This window comes from Lathamus discolor, chromosome 4, assembly GCF_037157495.1.
Source record: "Lathamus discolor isolate bLatDis1 chromosome 4, bLatDis1.hap1, whole genome shotgun sequence".
Classification (NCBI taxonomy): Eukaryota; Metazoa; Chordata; class Aves; order Psittaciformes; family Psittacidae; genus Lathamus; species Lathamus discolor.
In genome coordinates, this window is record NC_088887.1 from 113,395,180 (window position 1) to 113,414,097 (window position 18,918).

Genomic DNA, 18,918 nt, shown 5'->3' on the forward strand with positions numbered 1-18,918 from the left:
TCTACAGCAATAAAAATATACATATGCATATAAGTCAAGATTTATTATACAAAATAAACTGTATAACTGGAACTATTCATACCTTAAGTTCCATCGCTTTTTCTACAATGGCATCTGTCACTTTTAGCAGATCTCCAAATAACAAACTTTCAAGTGTAGTGCCTCGAGGAAGACCCAGAAGACGAAAGAGATCCAGCCAGTGGTCTGGAGAAAGATGTTCTCCTCTTACATATTTTAGGAGTGGAACTATCATCTATAGGAAAAATGCATGTGTGAATCAATCTAGTCTTTATGAAAATTATATGCTTGATTACAGAGTAACATGCTATTCAAACAAAACAAAAATTTACATTCTTAAACCAAAGGTCATTTCTTTCAGTTCCTGCATTTAACATGTAGGAATATAACTCTGAGGAAAACTCATTGTGAAATATGTGTCTATGTAAACTGTAATGACCCTGCTGCTAACTGTAAGGAACTAAAAGGTTCTCAAAAGTATGTGAAATGTTCAAAAGAGTATCAGAAGATATTTTCTTAAATTGTAACTGATTTTATTCTAAGAACTGAACAATGAGCTACACAACAAAGTATATTAGCTAGTAATACCAAAATATTTTTGTTTTATAACCTTTTTTGTAATTAGCATCTTACTTTATATTTGTCCACTTCTTTTTGCAACTTTACTGTCATTACAGTATGTTCTTCCATCTTCCTCATTTTGTCATGCCACTTAAACAAAAATTCTTCAAATAGGTATGTTTTACTCCTGCGTGACAATCAAATATAAGAAGGTCATGACAAAACAGTACCACAACCACATAATATACATATGTCCATGAAGAAGAAAGTAATAAAATCATACCTAAAAGTAATCCAGTCTTCTTTGGCTTTTTCCTGAAGGCCTTGATAAAACTCTTCATACAATGCCCAGACTTCTGCGCAACTCTTAATATCCTGACGTACAACTTTTGACAATGAGAAGTCGGGCTCTTCCAATTTAAAATGATGGCATTCTTCACTGAGTAAAAAGAAGATCACAGTGTTATACATTATATGATTCCATTATACATTTATTGTTTAAGAGATGTTATCATATAGAAATAATTACACTCATAGGAATATGAGGGATAACCCCTACACAGTGACCTTCTTGCATATTCACAATTATTTTCCATAAACTTTCATTTCTTTCTCATTTATCAGAAAAGCGAATTACTTTGTGCCCCCAAAAACAAAGCTTGAAGAAAACAACTTTTCATTGATTCTTTCTGCTAGGTAAAAAGAATTCGCTAATTTTATTTACTAGCATATTTAAGTGCCAAGCTAAGAATTTAAATAGAAAACTTGTCCACTCAAGATTTCCAATAATGAGCTTACTGAAAGCAGGCACCTAGAGCAAAAATCTCTTCCTTTTGCACAGAAGTCTATCAGACAGGACACTTACTCAAGAAATAGGAGAGGTAAGCTCTTGCCCACTTAAGTTACAAGAGGACTGAAGTAACAACTCACCCTTCTTGAACAAATATCTCAAACCTTCTCAGTAAGAAGGAAGTTAGAACCGAGCATTTAGTGTACAGACTCCCTTATGAGAAAGCCTAACAGACTTCTTGGATTTTTCCATTACAGAAAACTTTAGAAAAACTTAGCTTGAAAATTTGTATTATGTAAAATCAATAAAAAGACTCCTGAAAAACTAATGAAAAACATGCAATACAAATAAAATTAAATTCCTTGAAATTAAATATTGTTGTGATAAAAATTTAGTCAACATTTTCTGAGATACTATTGCTGCAAAAGATCCATACATAAATGAATAAGGTACACAGGGAAATAAACAGACATACATGAGCTTTTCTTTCATGGTTTCAAGTTCATCAAATTCTTTTTCTTTTTCCTTTATGATCTGAGCACTTTTCTGAAGTGCATCCTGATCACCTGTTTCAATGACATCATCGCTTGGCTTCAGCTGATCCCAACGAGCTTTAAATTTTTCCAGGTCTTGAAGATATATATTAATACGTGAAACCACATTTCCTTTCATCATTTCAATCTATAACGCAAGAGTTAAAATGATTTCTAACTACACATATGATCAAAATCGAAGTATCAACTTCAAAGCTTGGTAAGTACAACTTGATCAAAATCAAACTCAAAAAACTTCTTGCACAATACCCTAAACTTTCTTTTTCTGGTTTAATTTCGAAAAGGGAGCACTTACTTAGTATTTTTTTATGCTGGTATTTGCGATCTATTTATTCAGTCTATGCTACCTATTGACCCTGCATCTTACAACACCTAATAAAATTGCTCTATTTATATGGCATATTGCTATCTTCAGTAGAACTTCAAGTGAGTTCAGCAATTTGCCTATGGAGTGGAATTACAGGATCATGCATAGCTTAGCAAAGTTTGTGAAAAGAAAATAATAAGCCCCATAGAATCATTTAGGTTAGCAAAGGCTTCTAAGATCGAGACCAACCATTAACCTACACTACCAAGTCCACCACTAAACCATGTCCCTGTGTGCCACATATAGACTCTGAGCAAACAAAAATGCACCTCTTAAACTGTTATCCTGCTTTCCCCAATTAATCACTGCATTCATTAAGCCACCTCTTCACCACAAAGTTGCTTGAGACAAAAGTACAATGTAACATTCATTTCAGCATCAGTTCAACAGAAGCTTCACCTAGCTACTGGTTAAAGAGTTTAAGCACTCTTCCCTTAAAGGCTCTCCCTCAACCTGGTAATGTTGATGTTAACACTGAACTGAGAACATTTCTGGATTGAATTTAAAGAAAAAAAATTCTCTAGACTCATTAAAAATAATTTCAACATTTTTATGTAAAGTATTAATCTTTCATTGTTACCTCTTCTGCAATCATAAGCTGGTGGCTTTCCATCATTAAATCAAATTTATCCCATGTAGCTCTTAGGTTACTGAGAGTGTCCAAACCTGTACCAGCCACAGTTCGCAGAAGTTTGTTTTTATCTTCAGCTTCTTGAAACAGGAGAAAAATCTAAACTCAAACAGATTAAAAATATGTGTGTATGTAAAAACTCAGCAAATCATGTTTATCCAAACGATAAGCAAATATATTAGAATCATCAACTGTGCATGCACAGATTATATGTTTAAACACAGCTGCTTTTTTAATACTATTTATAGAATAACATTAAAACACTGGAAAAAATAGCATTTGACGTATTTAGAGATATCTTGATACTGACATGAGATATACAGAAGCAAATTTTCCCTATGAAACAGATAAGTGCCTTGTTACATATAGTAGAGATCCACTCAGTCGGATTCAAAAACATCAGCAGATCAATTGAATTCAGCAAATACGTATATATGTGTATATATGTGCTGGTTCTGGCTGAAACGGTGCACTGGTTTTGGCTGGGATAGCTAATTTACTCCATAGTATCTGGTCTGGGGCTATGTCTGGATTTATGATGAAAACAGTGTGGGTGAAATAGGGATGTTTTAGCTATTGTAGAGCAGCACTTACATGTATTCAAGGACTTTTCTGCTCCTCCCCCCACCCTACCAGGGAGTAGGCTGGCAGTGCACACGGACCTGGGAGGGGACACAGCCAGGAAAGCTGACCCCAACTCACTCGAGGGATGTCCCATACCATATTAGCATTAGGCTCAGTACATAAAGAGGAGGGAAGAAGGAAGCAGGAATGTTCAGAGCAATGTATTCCTAAGTAACCACTACACATGATGGAGCTCTGCTTTGCCAGAGATGGCTGAACACCTCCCTGCTGATGGGAAGTGGTGAATTAATTCCTGGTTTTGCTTTGCTACACATCTTTTGCTTTACCCATGAAACTATCTTTATCTCAACCCAAGGGTTTTCTCACTTTTACTCATCTGATTCTCTTCTTCACCCCGATGTGGAGGGAGAAAGTGAGCAGCTGTGTGGTGTTTTCTTGCCGGCTGGGGTTAAGCCATGACAGATGAAGTTGATTTTCTTCACAACAGCTCATAGGGTGCTATGTTTTAGATCAGTGATGAAAACAATACTGACCATACACTAACATTTCACGTGTTGCTGAACAGCATTTGCATAGCATCAAGGCCTTCTCTGTTTCACATTCCACCCCCCATCCCCAGTGAATCTGTTAACAGCACACACACTTCAACCTGCACATACACCTAAACTTAGATGTGTTCATTTAGAACTGAATCCTTTCCTGGATAAATACTGTCCCTCAAGGGACAATACTGTGCTATACAAACCACTGCCCTGACTCTATATGGCCGCTGCATGTTCTAAACTACTTATATTAAATATAAGCTTCCATACTAGAAAGCAATTACATTTTTTTGATAGCCACTGTTCTGGATATGATAAAACAGTATCTTACCCCTTCTTTTCGTTCATGTAGGCTTAAATATTTTAAATTGTCTTCTGCTATTTCCTCTACAGTCTGGGGCCTAATCACTAAAGTTTCCATTGCACCATTGAGAAATGAAGAAACATCACACAGGTGAGCTATATAAAGGTGGAAAACAAAGTTATTGCAGAGAAAACATTTGTAGTAACATATATCCAAGTCAGACAAATGTACTGTGATAAAACATTGTTATAAGATATGATAATGTATGCAATCTATCTGCTTAACAAATTGCAGACCCCAGTCTTATTTGCTGCTTCAATAAAACCTGAATGTTTGTGTTTACAGATAGCTTTCGAAACGTAATCTACCATGTTCGGTGTGGATCGCTTCTGAGAATTAAACATAAATACATAAGACATCCTGCCCCTCTGCTCTGCTCTCATGAGACCTCACTCGGAGTACTGTGTACAGTTTTGGTGTCGTCAACATAAAAAGGACATGGAACTGTTGGAGCATGTCCAGAGGAGGGCCACGAGGATGATCAGGGGACTGGAGCACCTCCCGTATGAAGACAGGCTGAGAAAGATGGGGCTGTTCAGCCTGGAGAAGAGAAGGCTGCGTAGAGACCTCACAGCAGCCTTCCAGTATCTGAAGGGGGGCCTATAAGGACGCTGGGGAGGGACTTTAGAGACTGTAGTGATAGGACAAGGGGTAATGGGTTCAAATTTAAACAGGGGAAGTTTAGATTGGCTATACAGAGGAAGTTCCTTACTGTAAGGGTGGTGAGGCACTGGAATGGGTTGCCCAAGGAAGTTGTGAATGCTCCCTCCCTGGTGGTGTTCAAGGCCGGTTTGGACAGAGCCTTGGGTGACATGGTTTAGTGAGAGGTGTCCCTGCCCAAGGCAGGGGGGTTGGAACTAGGTGATCTTAAGATCCTTTCCAACCCTAACTATTCTATGATTTATACACTTTCTACATCTGTATAGGTCTTTTTTGGGTAAATGGAGAAAAACAGATCTTAAAATTGCTTTGGGGGGTTGAATCTTTTTGTTTTGTTTTAAAGAAACTAACTAAAGGCACCTTGCTTTAAATATTACAAAGATTCAAAAACAAAAGCCTGATTAAGCTATAATGTTTTATTTTCCTACCAAGGTAAAACTCTTCAGTGCTGAGAAAGGATCTGTACAATTCCAGAAAATAATACATATTCCAGGAAACAATCTTTCAGGCTATGGAAATAATTGACTTCCTGCACAATGCATTCTGTGTTTCCTGTTCTGATTGTTACATTTAAATCCAAAAGCACTAGTATTTCTCATCATCTAAACCTTACTACATTTTGTCTACCTGTTCCAGATACAGACAGACCACCCAAAAACAAGGAAATATTTTGCACTATATCACTCTGCATTTTGACAATCTAAGTAACAAGTAACTGTACGGAGTTAAGTCTTGATTATTTAATACTCTTCATGAAGTATTTCAATTTGTGAAAGAAAAATCTAATAACATTTTTAATCACAACATTTCATGATGCCTCCTTCAATTACCCTCAAATGCCTAAGAGGTTTTCCTCCCTCAAACATCAAATAAATCTTTCTCCCTGAAATGACAAAAGAATTTTCCTTCAGAAAAGAAACAAGCTAAATAATATTCATATGTATCCTTTTACATTCAGAACAGATGTGGCCACAACACATGAATGGGCAAGATGCACACTGACATCAAAAGGTCCTAGATTAGGCCTGCAGTGAAAAATTAGTAACAGATTAATTTATCTGCACTGGGATTCATGCAGCCCACTGTGCCTGTGAGCAAAATATTTCTTAAAAAAGTATTTACATCAACACAAATGCTCCCAAGTAGAAAAGGAACAGAAAATGCTACTCATTTAAGTTATTTACCTTGAATAGATTTTCTCAAAGAAATGACAAGAATATCATACAACTTCTGGATGAAATCATCAATTACAGTTTTCACAGGGTTGCAATTAACAGTTAAACAATCTATCTTGATGGTGCTTCAAGACAAAAGATAGAAAAATTGCAAATAATCAGCAGTATCAGTAGTATACTTTCACATCAGTTTTTCTAAGATTTATGCACATCTACAGCTCACCATGATTTTGTAGCCTAGTAAGAAAAGAATTTCCTCATAATTCTACAAATAAAAGACATACCTTATTGGGAAAATTACTCATCGTAGTATGATCATTATGCATATTCATGTAGTTTTATGGGGACTGAGGTCTAGAGTTCTGTTCCTCAAAGCAGAAAATTACTTGATTTTACATAACCAAAGTCAGTAAATTCAAAAGGACTACTTCTATGCTCAAAAATAAAAATATTTTGTCTGTACAGTCCTGTCTTTAAATCTCTAATATCCATGGAAATTTACTAACAGGTTTCAACAGTCCTAAGAACACAAGAAAAGCCATAGTGAGTCACTTCAACCCTCCATATCTATCACAAGTGACCTTAAGTAGACATCTAAAGAACACTAAGAAAAAGGGCTCCATTATTTGATACCTTCCTGTGCACTCTCCCTCAACACCCATTATTTTCAACCCATGGCACTTCATAGCCACATGTTGTTTCTGAATATAAGACACATAGCCAATTTCTTTTTTGTTCATCCCAGCCTGTCCTTATCATTTAGCCAAGGAGTTCTACCAGCTCATCCTCCTGCAGGAAACAGCATCTTTTTTTCCTTTCACTTTTTCATTTCCTCTTTCATTTTTCTCCTTTTATTCCTAGCAGTTTCATTTGGGAATTCTAACCATGCAATACACTACATTCCACATGAATATATGTAAGAATAAAAGCCTACACTAGCATATCTTAAACTATAACTTACAAGAGATAATCAAGTGGTTCAGTACAGGAATTATTTAATGTATAAATATTTACTAACTCTGTTCCTAACTGCCACATGTACTTCACATGCATAGGACTTAACTAAAAGAACTGTTAAAATGTGACCATGCTTTGTAGTATTTCAGAATCAGTCCTGAATTTTTAGGGGATTTCCCATTATATCAAACGAAGACATTAAAAGTTTTCAGAACAGGCTGCACAGATAAAAGCAGATAAGTGTCTAAAAATAAAACTGAAAAACAAAAATCTACACATTTTAAAAACACTTCAAATTCTCTGTAAAAAGAGAAAACAATCTATTTTACTATTACCTTTATCTGACAGAATAAACTATTCAAACAAAACAGAGTTGTACTATACCTTGGAAGTCGTTCTGCTTCCTTCCCTCTCATTTTCAATGCTTTGAAGTTTTTTTCCCAGTCCTGTTTGCTAGAAAGATGTGTCTTCACCAGAGTTTCCAGATCTACTTGACCAATTGCGATCCATTCCTTTTCAACGTTATTTTTCATGTACGGAAAAGAAATATTTTCCAGACTAAAAACTTGTTTCTCAATAGTATTACAACACTTTAATAATGTTTCTATGCTACATTATCTTTAATGTCTGTGCTCCTTCAATTACCTACAGATTCTCAGTGCAAATATGAGGAAGTTCAAAATGGTTTGACGCATTCGCACATCTAAGGATAACCAAAACAGACTTTGAACAAGAGTAAAAAGACAGCTTTAATACTAAGGTTTCAATGGGAACCCTGCATATGCTTTGAGTTTGGTATGTGCTTAAGTGGTTGGCTTAACACGGATGGACAACAGAGAAAAGGACAACAATCCACAAATGTCATTGCTCAGTTACTTTTAGAATATCTGAAAACCTAAAATTATAGAAATAAAATAAAATTTAAAAAAAGCATGGGTAAAATATTGAAAATACCTTGAATTGATTAGAAGTGTCTGTCAGCCTTCTGAACAAATCCTCTGCTTTACTGAAAGCAGTCAGAAATCCATTTACATTTCTTTCAGTCATAACAGTGAATATGGACTCTTCTTCTGCTTCACTTACTCCCCTAAACTGATTTGGAATGGAGATGAATCTCTTCATTTCTCTATAATATCTAGCTCGTACTTCTTCAAAAGGAGGTCTGAATTGCAACTGGCCTTGCCTAAAAAATGAAACAGATCATAAAACAACTAGTATTTAAATGTAATCTAAGGTAGAATACTTTCTTAACAGGAAAAGATAAAATATCTTACTTGAATGTCAGATCAATATTTATTTCTGGTAAATTCTCATTGAGTGCTTCTAAGCCCATTTGATACTGAGGTTCCAGAGCTTTGTAAAGTTGATGATTCCAATGCTGTCTCCAAGCTTTCATGTCAGATGATTTGAAACCCTAAAATTCAACAGTGTTTATTTTTACTTTATTTTATTCCTCAAGCCATAATTATAAGCTGAAACTGAGCACACTACAATGCCCGAAGACTAGGATCTTAGTAAAATTCAAAGAAGTATGAGACCACGGGAACAGGCTCCCCAGGGAAGTGGTCATGGCATCAAGCCTGTCAAGAGTCCAACGAGCATCTGGATGACGCTCTTAGTCATATGGTTTGGTTTTAGATATTACAAAACAAAAGCTGAATCAATGTATTTATACATTGGAAAAAAATTATAAATTTATTTAAAAAATCTATGCATATAGGAAAAAATTGAAAAAACTATTAAAAAAAGTACTGCATTTATTTGTTTTGCAGATACTAACTTAAATAATCTGGGTTTGCATTGGAAAGGCTAAGAACACCACATCTATCAAAGAACAGTAATAACATCTAGTTACTTTGATAAGTGATATTTTTAATCAAAATCTCAATCATCTTACCCAATGATGTTAAGGGACTCTCCAAACCTAAACGATTCTATAATTCTGTTCTAAAAGTTGACAGTTGATAAGTGAATAAATAAAAATGTGGCTTTCTCATGATTTCAGACAGAAATGAATTCTAAATCTGATATACTTGCTCTGTTCTGCCTGAGGATAGAACACACATCCACACCGATATCTTTATTTGTCCTTGTATGAATGGCTCAGACACAACTGATTTACATAACCTAAGGTTTTCCTATTTTTTCATTTAAAACATGATCTGACCAAGTTTTGTTTTTCTCCAATTGGTAGCATGACATAAAAACAATTATCTTCATCTTTCTCATCTGAGATTTTACCTCACGTCTGGCAACAACTAGTACACAGCCAGTTTCCCTGAGCTAGTTAGTAATTCCTGAATCAAAACTAATTCAAGCGTGTTATGTTTGAGTCTTAAATCTTGATTACTGTTGAAAAATCAAATGTTCACAGTTTGCAATATGATAATGAAACCCTGCCTGTGACTCCAGGCTGGCAAAACCAGTTCTGAGCTCCTGGACACCATCCTTCCAACGCTGCTGCTGCCGAAGTAGATCAATATTCATGAGTGATATAACCTGTTAAAAGAATTTTAAAGAATAATAAAGATATTCATCACCACACAAATGAAGAAAGGGTAAAGCAAGCTATAAGAGATGTGATTTCAATTTCACCTGGAAAATATACCTTTTCAATGAAGTTTGTGTGCCACTTTCTTATTTTTCTATTTTCAGTGGAAAGCCGTTCAGCAGCAGCTTGGAGTTTTTGGATATAAGCTTCCAACTCTCTCGGATTATCCCATGTTATTTGAGCTTTTCCTCCAGGACCAGATTTGGAATGCTTGAAAAACATACAAATTTTGTCAGATTTAATGGCAAACAGAGCCTATCAGTCTACCAGTCAGCATACAGAAAGTGGTAATACGAGAAAAATGGTTTTACACCTGACTCCAGACACAGTAACTGGCAAATCACAGACACGTGGACATATCATTATAGCTACATCAACAGGCTGGAGAAGGATTTAAATGCCAGACTTTTAACAGAGCTTGAAATAAATTCACTGCTGTTGAGAGTCCTGTCCCACACACAAAAATCAGCCTTCTTAAGCTAAGAGACACCTTAAAATCCTTCCTTCCTCTTTGTTCTACGCAGACCAAAAACCAAAATGTGACACTCATAATTGGTATCTTACTTCAGCTGTTTATCAAAAAATAATTTTTTTTAATTACACTGAAAAATTCCCCTAGTCAGTGGAATAAGCAGCTTTAGGGAATTCTACTGCTCTGGGCTTCTTATCAGGATTCTGGGGGGTTTATGCATGTTGCTAATTTTACAGTAGAAAATCAGAACACTAAAGCATCTGAAGTTTCACAGCCAGACCTATCCCTAAAAGATGTAGGACAGAAATCATGTCAAATAGGAGAATGTTGTGGCTTTGAACAGGTCTGCAGCATTTTAGGGTCTGTACACTAGAATCTGTGGCATAATCTGCACCAATCCCAGGGGAAATTTCAGAAAAATTTTGGCAACTTTTTCCAGGACACTGTAAATGTACAGTTTGGCTGGACTCTCCAACATTTTGTGTGAACTAATTCCAACCACAAATATCCCTTCTGTTTTCAGCCCCATTCTTATACTCTTTCTTGCAAAAGGGTTCTCAGGAGCAAGTTTTCAATCATTTCTGTAATGCTTGCTCTGGAGATGTTCTTCTCCGGCCCAATACAGAGTTTATAGGCATGTTATCATTCTCCCACCATTGTACAAGAGTTGGAAGAGGGTGGAGTGCTTCAAAAATATCACAGCAGTGAAATGAAATTCATAATAACCAACATGTTTCTCTAGACATAAAACAGAGATATAGCGCTAAAACCCCTATAGATTGTAGTGTAATTTTAAGTTCAGGGTCCCTTCAAAGCAAAAAAAAAAAAAAGAAAATAAATAATTTCCTCCAAATTTCTTAGAAGAATCTAAAGCTTCTTTATATGTTGTGAATTCCTAGGAATTACAAAAATCACACCCAAACCTTCATCTCAGAGCAATTATGTTATGCCTGGGCACAAACTCATTGTAACAAACTGCACACTACAGATTCTTTGTTCTTAATCTGAACTAGAAACTATCCAGTTTCAACCTGCCCAAAACATGCATCAGAAACATTCAAGAGAATTGCAAAATCCACAAAGATTTATTAGCAGTCAAACAGTGAAACCATTGCTTAATACTAATTTATCTCCAGAATAAAATATATGCCATTTTTACTAAAATAGACCAAAACAGCATTATTTAGAACAGTTAGAAATAACATTCCCAACTATTAAGGGATTGACCACGCTGCGGTTCATGTGTAAATTCAAACACTGGGAATAATTCCTGAGAGACCATATGACACTAATATACAAAGTACAAAGGAGTAAGCAGTTATTTAAATGACAGCATTAAAAAAAAAGGCCCATTGATTTCAATAAATGTTAATTAAATATACAGTGTTGCTTGTATGGAGAGATTACAGTTAAAGTCCAGCAATAAACATAGAAAAAGCAGCGTAGAATATGCACAGATATCACTGAAATTGAAAATACAAAGAGAGGGGAATTCTTTCACCTTAATTATTTGTTCAAATGCTAGGGCAGACTGTAACATCATTGGCTTCTGACTCTCAATCATCTGTTGATCAATAGAGTTATAAAAATGTGCCACCTGTAAAATTGAGAGATGAAATTTACAAGAATAGACAAGAATAATATGTAGCAATAAATGTAATGCAGGATATTTCCAAAAGTATTGCCCAATGAATGCCATTAAGAAATAACTATTCTAGTTCGAAAAAAATAAAGTACACATGCAAGGCTAATGCTAATCTTCTAGTGACAAATTCTAACAGCAAAAAAGACCACTACTTACATGTCAGAGGTGATTATGCTACATCTTAAGTGAAAGTGTTTCAGGCTCTGATTTAAGTGGAACAGTTCCAATATTTTATGCAAATGTAAGCATCTAGCACAATTTTAGGGACCTCCAAGTACCTATGACATCTGCCAGGATATGACACAAGACCTAAAAGAGATCTATTTACTTCCAGATTGGCAGCTGAAGTAAGAGTGATACCCCACAACTCAGTTTAGTCAATGTTATGACATTTTCCTTCAGTTATAATAATCAGAAACTAAGACTAAAACTAGGAGGGCAACTAATTAGTAGTCTTATTTTTGTATACTCATACACTAACTTGACATTGCTTTAATACCATAATCCATTTGGTTTCAAAAAACACGTTCTGAAATTGCAGAGTATTTCTTTGTTTTTGTTCTCTTTTAAGGGCTTAGGTAATTTCTTCAAGGAACACATCACTTTCATACAGACAACACAACAAAAAGCCTGGCCACACAATCAGAAAAGATAATAGTCTGAAGAAGTTCTGCTACTAAAGCTGGAAGTCAGAACAGGAAGTTATTATGGCATTTAATCTTATACCTGTTTGAGGATGACCGCTTGCTTACAGAATTTTTGTGCAGTGTTTGCAGTATGCTGTATTTTAGCTGGTATAGCAAAACCAAGTGCTGACAGTTGACGTACTTCTCTTAGGAGAGTCACCAAACGATCTGAATAAAGTATGTTTAGTGTTCCAAAAACATGATCCAACTCCATTACAGGACTGTTAGCTTGGATGCTAAACAAAAATCAAATTAAATGTATTATTGGCTATAGTTTGATATTGATCCTTTCTTTGGTGGATTTTATAATAATACATTAAACATTCTAAAAAGCTTGATGTCATTCTGTTTTTCTATGGTTATTAACATTTTAATTAACTCATAAATTATTCCAATAACTTTTCTCTTAATTAAAAGCCAGTGAAGACAAGAAGAAATTAACAATGCCTACTGGTTTTGTTCATAAAGTTTTCTTGGCTTATTACAACAGTTAACGCATACCTCGCAGCTAGACAGTATTTCTCAAATACACTGGACCAATTGATTGTGCTCTCTCAAGCAGGCACTTTGCAGGCCTCAGCCTTCAGCGCTGCTAAGGAGAAGAAATTCTCTAAGGGAATCAATCTAGCAACCAGGACTTGGATTAGTGGAATGCTTTGGTATACACAATTAGATGCTAATAAGAATATCACCCTATATTTAGATTTTACTGCCCCACTTTTTCTTTTTCTATGGTAGGAATGCTTCTGCCACCATCGTTCTAGGCTTCTTTCAAAACAACTTCAGATTTACTCATATTTTTACTTTTTTCACTCACCTCTTTCTAGTTTCTATATCCACTGCATTCCCCTTTGCAGTGAGCTATCTCTTTTCCTTTTAAAGAATTTCTTCACATCTTTTAAAATCTCTCAATATCAAAAATTTATGGTATTAGTAAATTAGATGGCTGGTATATACTGGAGTGCTGAATCTACTTATTGTTATATTTGAGTGTTTTTTCATAAAATATAAGTTGACACGTACATATCATCTGTATCTTCTGAAACTGGACACTTTTTTCAAAGAAAATTTGCAACACTCAAGGATGCAGGCAGAAGCTATATGGTAAAGCAATTAAAAAAATTGTTAAGATATATTTGGTTTCAATTTCTTTCTTGACTTTCTTTTATCTGCTCTATTTAGATTACAGAATTTCTTGTCAATAACAATCAATTTGTTACTCTATATGTCTAAACAGAGTGTATGTACAGTTATTTGGTTTCTAGACATCATTACTGTATGTTTTGCAATGGATGACAAGTAGTAACAATAAGCAAACCAAATATGTTTTTTATTCCAGGTGTTAACAGATGCTGTAAGATTAGTTATAAACACTGTCCTGTATACTTCACCTTACAAAGCCTGGCAGGACGATGAAATTATAATAAACTCTTTCTTTTTGGTTTTCCACTCATTATCAATTCTGTAATTTATTTATTTTTTTATTTCCTCCATCAAGTTCTATTGAACTACACCACACCACAGATTTCAGCATAAACATTATTTAAATGAAAATCTATTTACCAAAGTCCTGACTTGGGATTTGATAATTCTGACTGGATGTTCCTAGACCAATCATCAAATTGTTCTTGTTCATATACTTTTAACTGTTCCTGAAAAGAATCTGCACTTTGATGAAAAGTTTGAAATCCAGGTAAGTCAGACAGAAGAACCTCTGCCAGCTTGATAGAGTCATCCACCTTAAACACAATCACAGTGCAAAGAACTTTAACTTCTGAGTATTCAAAGAGAAGAAAAATCACTACAATAAAAATCAGTATTACAAAACATCCCAATGACATTAAAAAGCTATTAGAAGGAAAAAAAAAAAGGAATCCTGAATTGTATCCCAGATGCCCATATTCTTGTTACAGTAAACTGGCTCTGAATAAATTGCCCATTGTAGGTGCTATTAAGATATCCCAGAGCATGCCACACGGTCTTTAGTTATTTTCCATAAAGGTACAGATCTTCTTTGTGTCCTTTGCTGTATCTATAAGGTCCATGGCAAACTCAAAGGCACTGCAAATGAGATTTCACATCTAGATGTGTGAACAAATTAACGGAAACCCTAGTCAATACAATCAGTTGAGATTTGAGGGCTACCAAGAAATTTAGTGCAGTCTAAAGTAGACACACAACTGACACACATCAGCTGAACTGCTCTCTAGATCTTTAGCAGACCAAGGGGAACAATTCCTGGGGGAATTACCTACAGAAATCTCAAATACGATGTTTTATATTCTGTGATAATATTGTGTCTAAACAGTAATGGAATCTGTTACCTTCAGCTCCAGTTGCCGTATCCATACAATATTATTGACAACTTCAGAAAGGTTTTTGCCTGACAGTGGTCCAGAAACATCACCAGGAACACCATGACATCGAGTTTCAAAGTCTCTTTGATAGTCTAACATAAGCAAAACATTCATGTTAGACCAGAAAACTAATAGACCAAGCTTAAAATCATTACTGTAGTTATAAAAATATGCTAGGGATACTGACATAATTCTGAAAGTAAATAAAGAATTTCAGTATTTTCAAAAAACCCTAAGGCAATTAAATACTTTTAAATACATTTTTACCTTTGACATAATCTTGAAGTCTTGCTAGCAATATTTCCCTCTCAAAAAGCAATTCTTTGCTTATATTTGGATGCTTTATCAGTTCCTTATGTTTCTGAAATGTTTGAAGAAGCTGGAATATGAAGTTTAAAAGAAATTATCTCTTTCTCTTGAGAAAAAAATTAAACATATTCTGACAATACTCATTATTGCTGTCCATAAATACTATCTTTGACTCTAAGGACTTATGCCTGTCCTCTAAACTGGCTACTTAAGAATCCAATAACTATCTTTAAGACAGTGTTCAGACTACAAAAATACTCATACCTGTTGAGGGCTGTCCTGAATTTCTGAAATAACTTTCTTCAATTTGCTTGCTATTTTTTGTTCCGCTGGTGCTACAATTCTTTCATACTGAGAGACTGCTGCTTTCCATAATGGCTAGAGATAATTAATTCATCTGTTAGTTTAGGACTCTCCATACACATTATAAAAAGCTACAGAAAAAATGTGACTAAATTAAAACTAAGCATTATACCTCTGTGTAAGGATTATAGTGTACAGGATTTAGGCCAGCAAAGGGTTCAAACACTTGGGCAAGACGTAAAGCATTTTGTTCTCCAGCTGGCAAAAAGAACGCAAGTTTTTCATGCAGTGTTCTAACAGTTAGCACCTATAATGGAAAAAAATTTATATATGCAACATTTTTTTAATACAAAACTTACATTTAGAAGAAAAAAAGCACCAGTAGCACATCGCATCCCTTTCCTTCTTACAAGAGACTTTTGAAAGACTCAGTCACACATGGATTATTGAATGCTGTCTGACTCTGAAAAGGCTGTGCAAGTTTTTTTTATTTCTTTTTTTAACTTAAAACACTGTTGTTTAATGCCGTTTCTAATGAAATAAACCATACCTCATCAAGACGTTTGCCAAGTTTGGCTAACAATTCAGGGAAATATTTCTCATTTTTCCATGGATGTAGAGCATAATATTGCCACAGTTGTCCCGTTAGGTACTCACAAACCGACACCCACTGTTCACAAATGAAGATGCCAGCCTTTAGATTTTCTTTAACGCTGTGGAAAGCATCCTTCCACAAATTCAAAGCTGCTAATTTTTTCTGAACGTATCTACCTAGTGAGCCACCTAGAAAACAAAGAAGTAGACAAAAGCAATCTGTTATAATTCCTTTAAATGCTTTATCATATCCCAATCACATTAAAAATAATGTATAATGTCTTTATTTCAAACCACACAAATATATCAATAACTGATTATTTTGCTTCAGATTCAACAAATCTCTTAAACATCTCCATGTTAAACTGAGGTTGGTCCAACATCAAAAGCTGACAGATTTGGATTGTGGAATCCACCCACAACCATCTGCTTTTATCAGCAGTAATGGCAGTTGCTGGCTGTCCCTAGCAATCCTTCCCCCATGCACATACAGATGTGGCAGCTGCAGGCAAACTCTTATGCCTGTCCTGGAAAATGGGACTGCCGTTGAGAGAAAGAGAAGCAATCACTTCCGCACAGACTGAATAAACTTTCAAACAGGTGTTTATGTAAACAAATTTCCTCCTCTGAGAGAAAGACAAAGAGTCAGACAGAAGCAAGACAAATCCAGTCCACAGGCTGAAAGATATCCAACTCCATCTTGTTATTACCTGTCATCTTCCCAAGCACCTATGAAAGCATCTACCAGAACTAGCTGAACTACTGGACTATAAGGCAAATAGTATTAATGGTCATGATAAGAAGAAAGCACTTTTTTGCTGCAGGCTACCACTGATGCCTTTAGGAGGAAGAAGGTCTCTGCTCAAGGGTTCATTTTACTTATTCTCAACTGTTCATTTAACAAAGACTGCATATAGGCTTACCTATTACATCCAGGAGATTATGCATGCGCGGCTGTGGATAAGGATCATGTTCTGTTTGCCTCCACACACCATCAAGAGTACCCTTGGTAGTCTCTACCAAATCCACAACTTCAAATAATGAGAGACTATCCAGGTTGAAATAATCCTAGGAAAAAAAACCAAAAAAAAAATCCTTAATACGATTGCTTTGCAATTTGTACTGTAGAAATATTTACACTTTTCTGAAGCTGGCAATTGCTACAGTTGCCTGGGGTTTATTGTTTAACAGAATATGGCATAATACTCTCAAAGACCAAGCCTTTGTGTAAGTTTATTCATGTGAAGAATGCACTGGCACTGAACCTATTCAAGCAAGCGCTTTACAGGTGACAGAAATATTGCACTATGGCATTCATTATTATCTGCTGCATTTTCAGTTTTCCTTTTTGTAACTTCATGAGCCAATTTCTATTTCACAAACTGTAGGAGACTTATATTTCTATAGCAGCTCTTAATATTCAATGGTCAAATTTGCTCCCAGTTAACTGCTGGTATTCCCTTGCACCACTGTCAGTAGAAACTACATGAATGTTATGTAAAGTAATATTTTGTCTAAGAAAAAAAAAACCAAATTGTTATATATTCATACACTTGAAAAGAATGTACATACACTGACGCATATTTCATAAGAAGAGTCTACAAATATATGCCAGATCACAAAAAAGAAAACATACTTTTGCAATGTCCTCAAATAAGTCCTTAAAATAAGAAGCTCTCTCTTTACTACACCATTTACTTCCATGACGAGCACATTCTATCCAGTACTGGAATTCATCTGTTGGTGTAAGTACAGCTGCAAGTAATAAGGTAAAATATTTAAATACGAAGTATACAAACAGTTATTAAATATTTTCTGTCAGAACATACCTCCTAAAGCTAATTTTTACTCTATGGTTATGTAATTATCCTTCAACTTCTTACTCTGACTAGATTTAGTATCAAGTTCATACTAAGAGACCAGAGTTGATCATCACTAATTCCAATCTACACATTACACCCATTTATACTTCACACTCTGCAGTCACTAGGATATTGAAGTCTGAAAACTCAACCCCTAAATAAATTATTTATTCCTAATTTAAAATTTTATCATTAACTATAACAGACGTAACTGCAAAACAAACCTTGCACATCATCTTCATTGAATTTTGATCCTCTGTAATTAGGATCTGATCTTCTGAGAACAGTACTCAAGCCAGTTTCAAGCTCAGTTAAAAGTTTTTGGAGTTTAGGATCAAATGTTTTACTCCATCTCTCATCCTGCAAAGATAATTTCAAAAATTTTGTCATATGATAGAAAAATCACTATTTTCCTCCCATTAATCTTAAAAACAAAACAAACTTGATTCAGATTAATAGTAGTAACCAGCACAATGGGACAATGTAACAGTTTACTTTTTCAAATCAAAGAAAACCACCTCATTCTTTTCACTTAAAAGCTCAAAACAATACTATAATAAAAAAACTACCACAAAATCAAAAGTCAGTTCTTGAATTTATAAAGACACTCTGCAAATGTGTTCAAAATTCCTTATTAATGAATTCTCTTAAGTTATATAAATTTGTTGTCTACTTCTACAGTAGAATCTGGAAAATGCTAGAATCAAATATTAAAAGTTATTGTTTTTTCTGAAATTATTTTATCAATATTATGACATACTATTTTATTAATATTGTGACATAAACAAAACAAAAAAAATTTAAATGCTGAAACTGTGTGATCATCTCACGAAATACAGCCATGGTTATCATTTGTGATAAAAAACACACAAAGGAAATATATTCCTTAATGGAACAGAAGGAAAAGCCTCAGAACATTTGAAAAGAAAAACAAA

At 34.9% G+C, this 18,918-nt stretch overlaps 1 protein-coding gene across 1 annotated transcript in view; it reads right to left on the reverse strand.

The window, feature by feature from the left end:
* DYNC2H1 (dynein cytoplasmic 2 heavy chain 1) overlaps positions 1-18,918 on the reverse strand; it is a 169,158-nt gene that overhangs the window by 147,029 nt on the left and 3,211 nt on the right. Inside the window, exons 3-25 of the mRNA XM_065678686.1 lie at positions 18,208-18,343; positions 17,758-17,876; positions 17,045-17,189; positions 16,078-16,310; positions 15,700-15,834; positions 15,489-15,602; positions 15,183-15,294; positions 14,883-15,007; positions 14,122-14,297; positions 12,599-12,794; positions 11,729-11,824; positions 9,813-9,965; positions 9,605-9,703; positions 8,479-8,618; positions 8,159-8,387; positions 7,589-7,716; positions 6,257-6,372; positions 4,380-4,507; positions 2,871-3,020; positions 1,845-2,050; positions 863-1,018; positions 652-766; positions 83-253 (exon numbers count right to left, since the gene is read on the reverse strand). Coding sequence (XP_065534758.1) covers positions 83-253; positions 652-766; positions 863-1,018; positions 1,845-2,050; positions 2,871-3,020; positions 4,380-4,507; positions 6,257-6,372; positions 7,589-7,716; positions 8,159-8,387; positions 8,479-8,618; positions 9,605-9,703; positions 9,813-9,965; positions 11,729-11,824; positions 12,599-12,794; positions 14,122-14,297; positions 14,883-15,007; positions 15,183-15,294; positions 15,489-15,602; positions 15,700-15,834; positions 16,078-16,310; positions 17,045-17,189; positions 17,758-17,876; positions 18,208-18,343 — 3,378 coding nt within the window. The remainder of the gene's footprint in view (positions 1-82; positions 254-651; positions 767-862; positions 1,019-1,844; positions 2,051-2,870; positions 3,021-4,379; positions 4,508-6,256; positions 6,373-7,588; positions 7,717-8,158; positions 8,388-8,478; positions 8,619-9,604; positions 9,704-9,812; positions 9,966-11,728; positions 11,825-12,598; positions 12,795-14,121; positions 14,298-14,882; positions 15,008-15,182; positions 15,295-15,488; positions 15,603-15,699; positions 15,835-16,077; positions 16,311-17,044; positions 17,190-17,757; positions 17,877-18,207; positions 18,344-18,918) is intronic.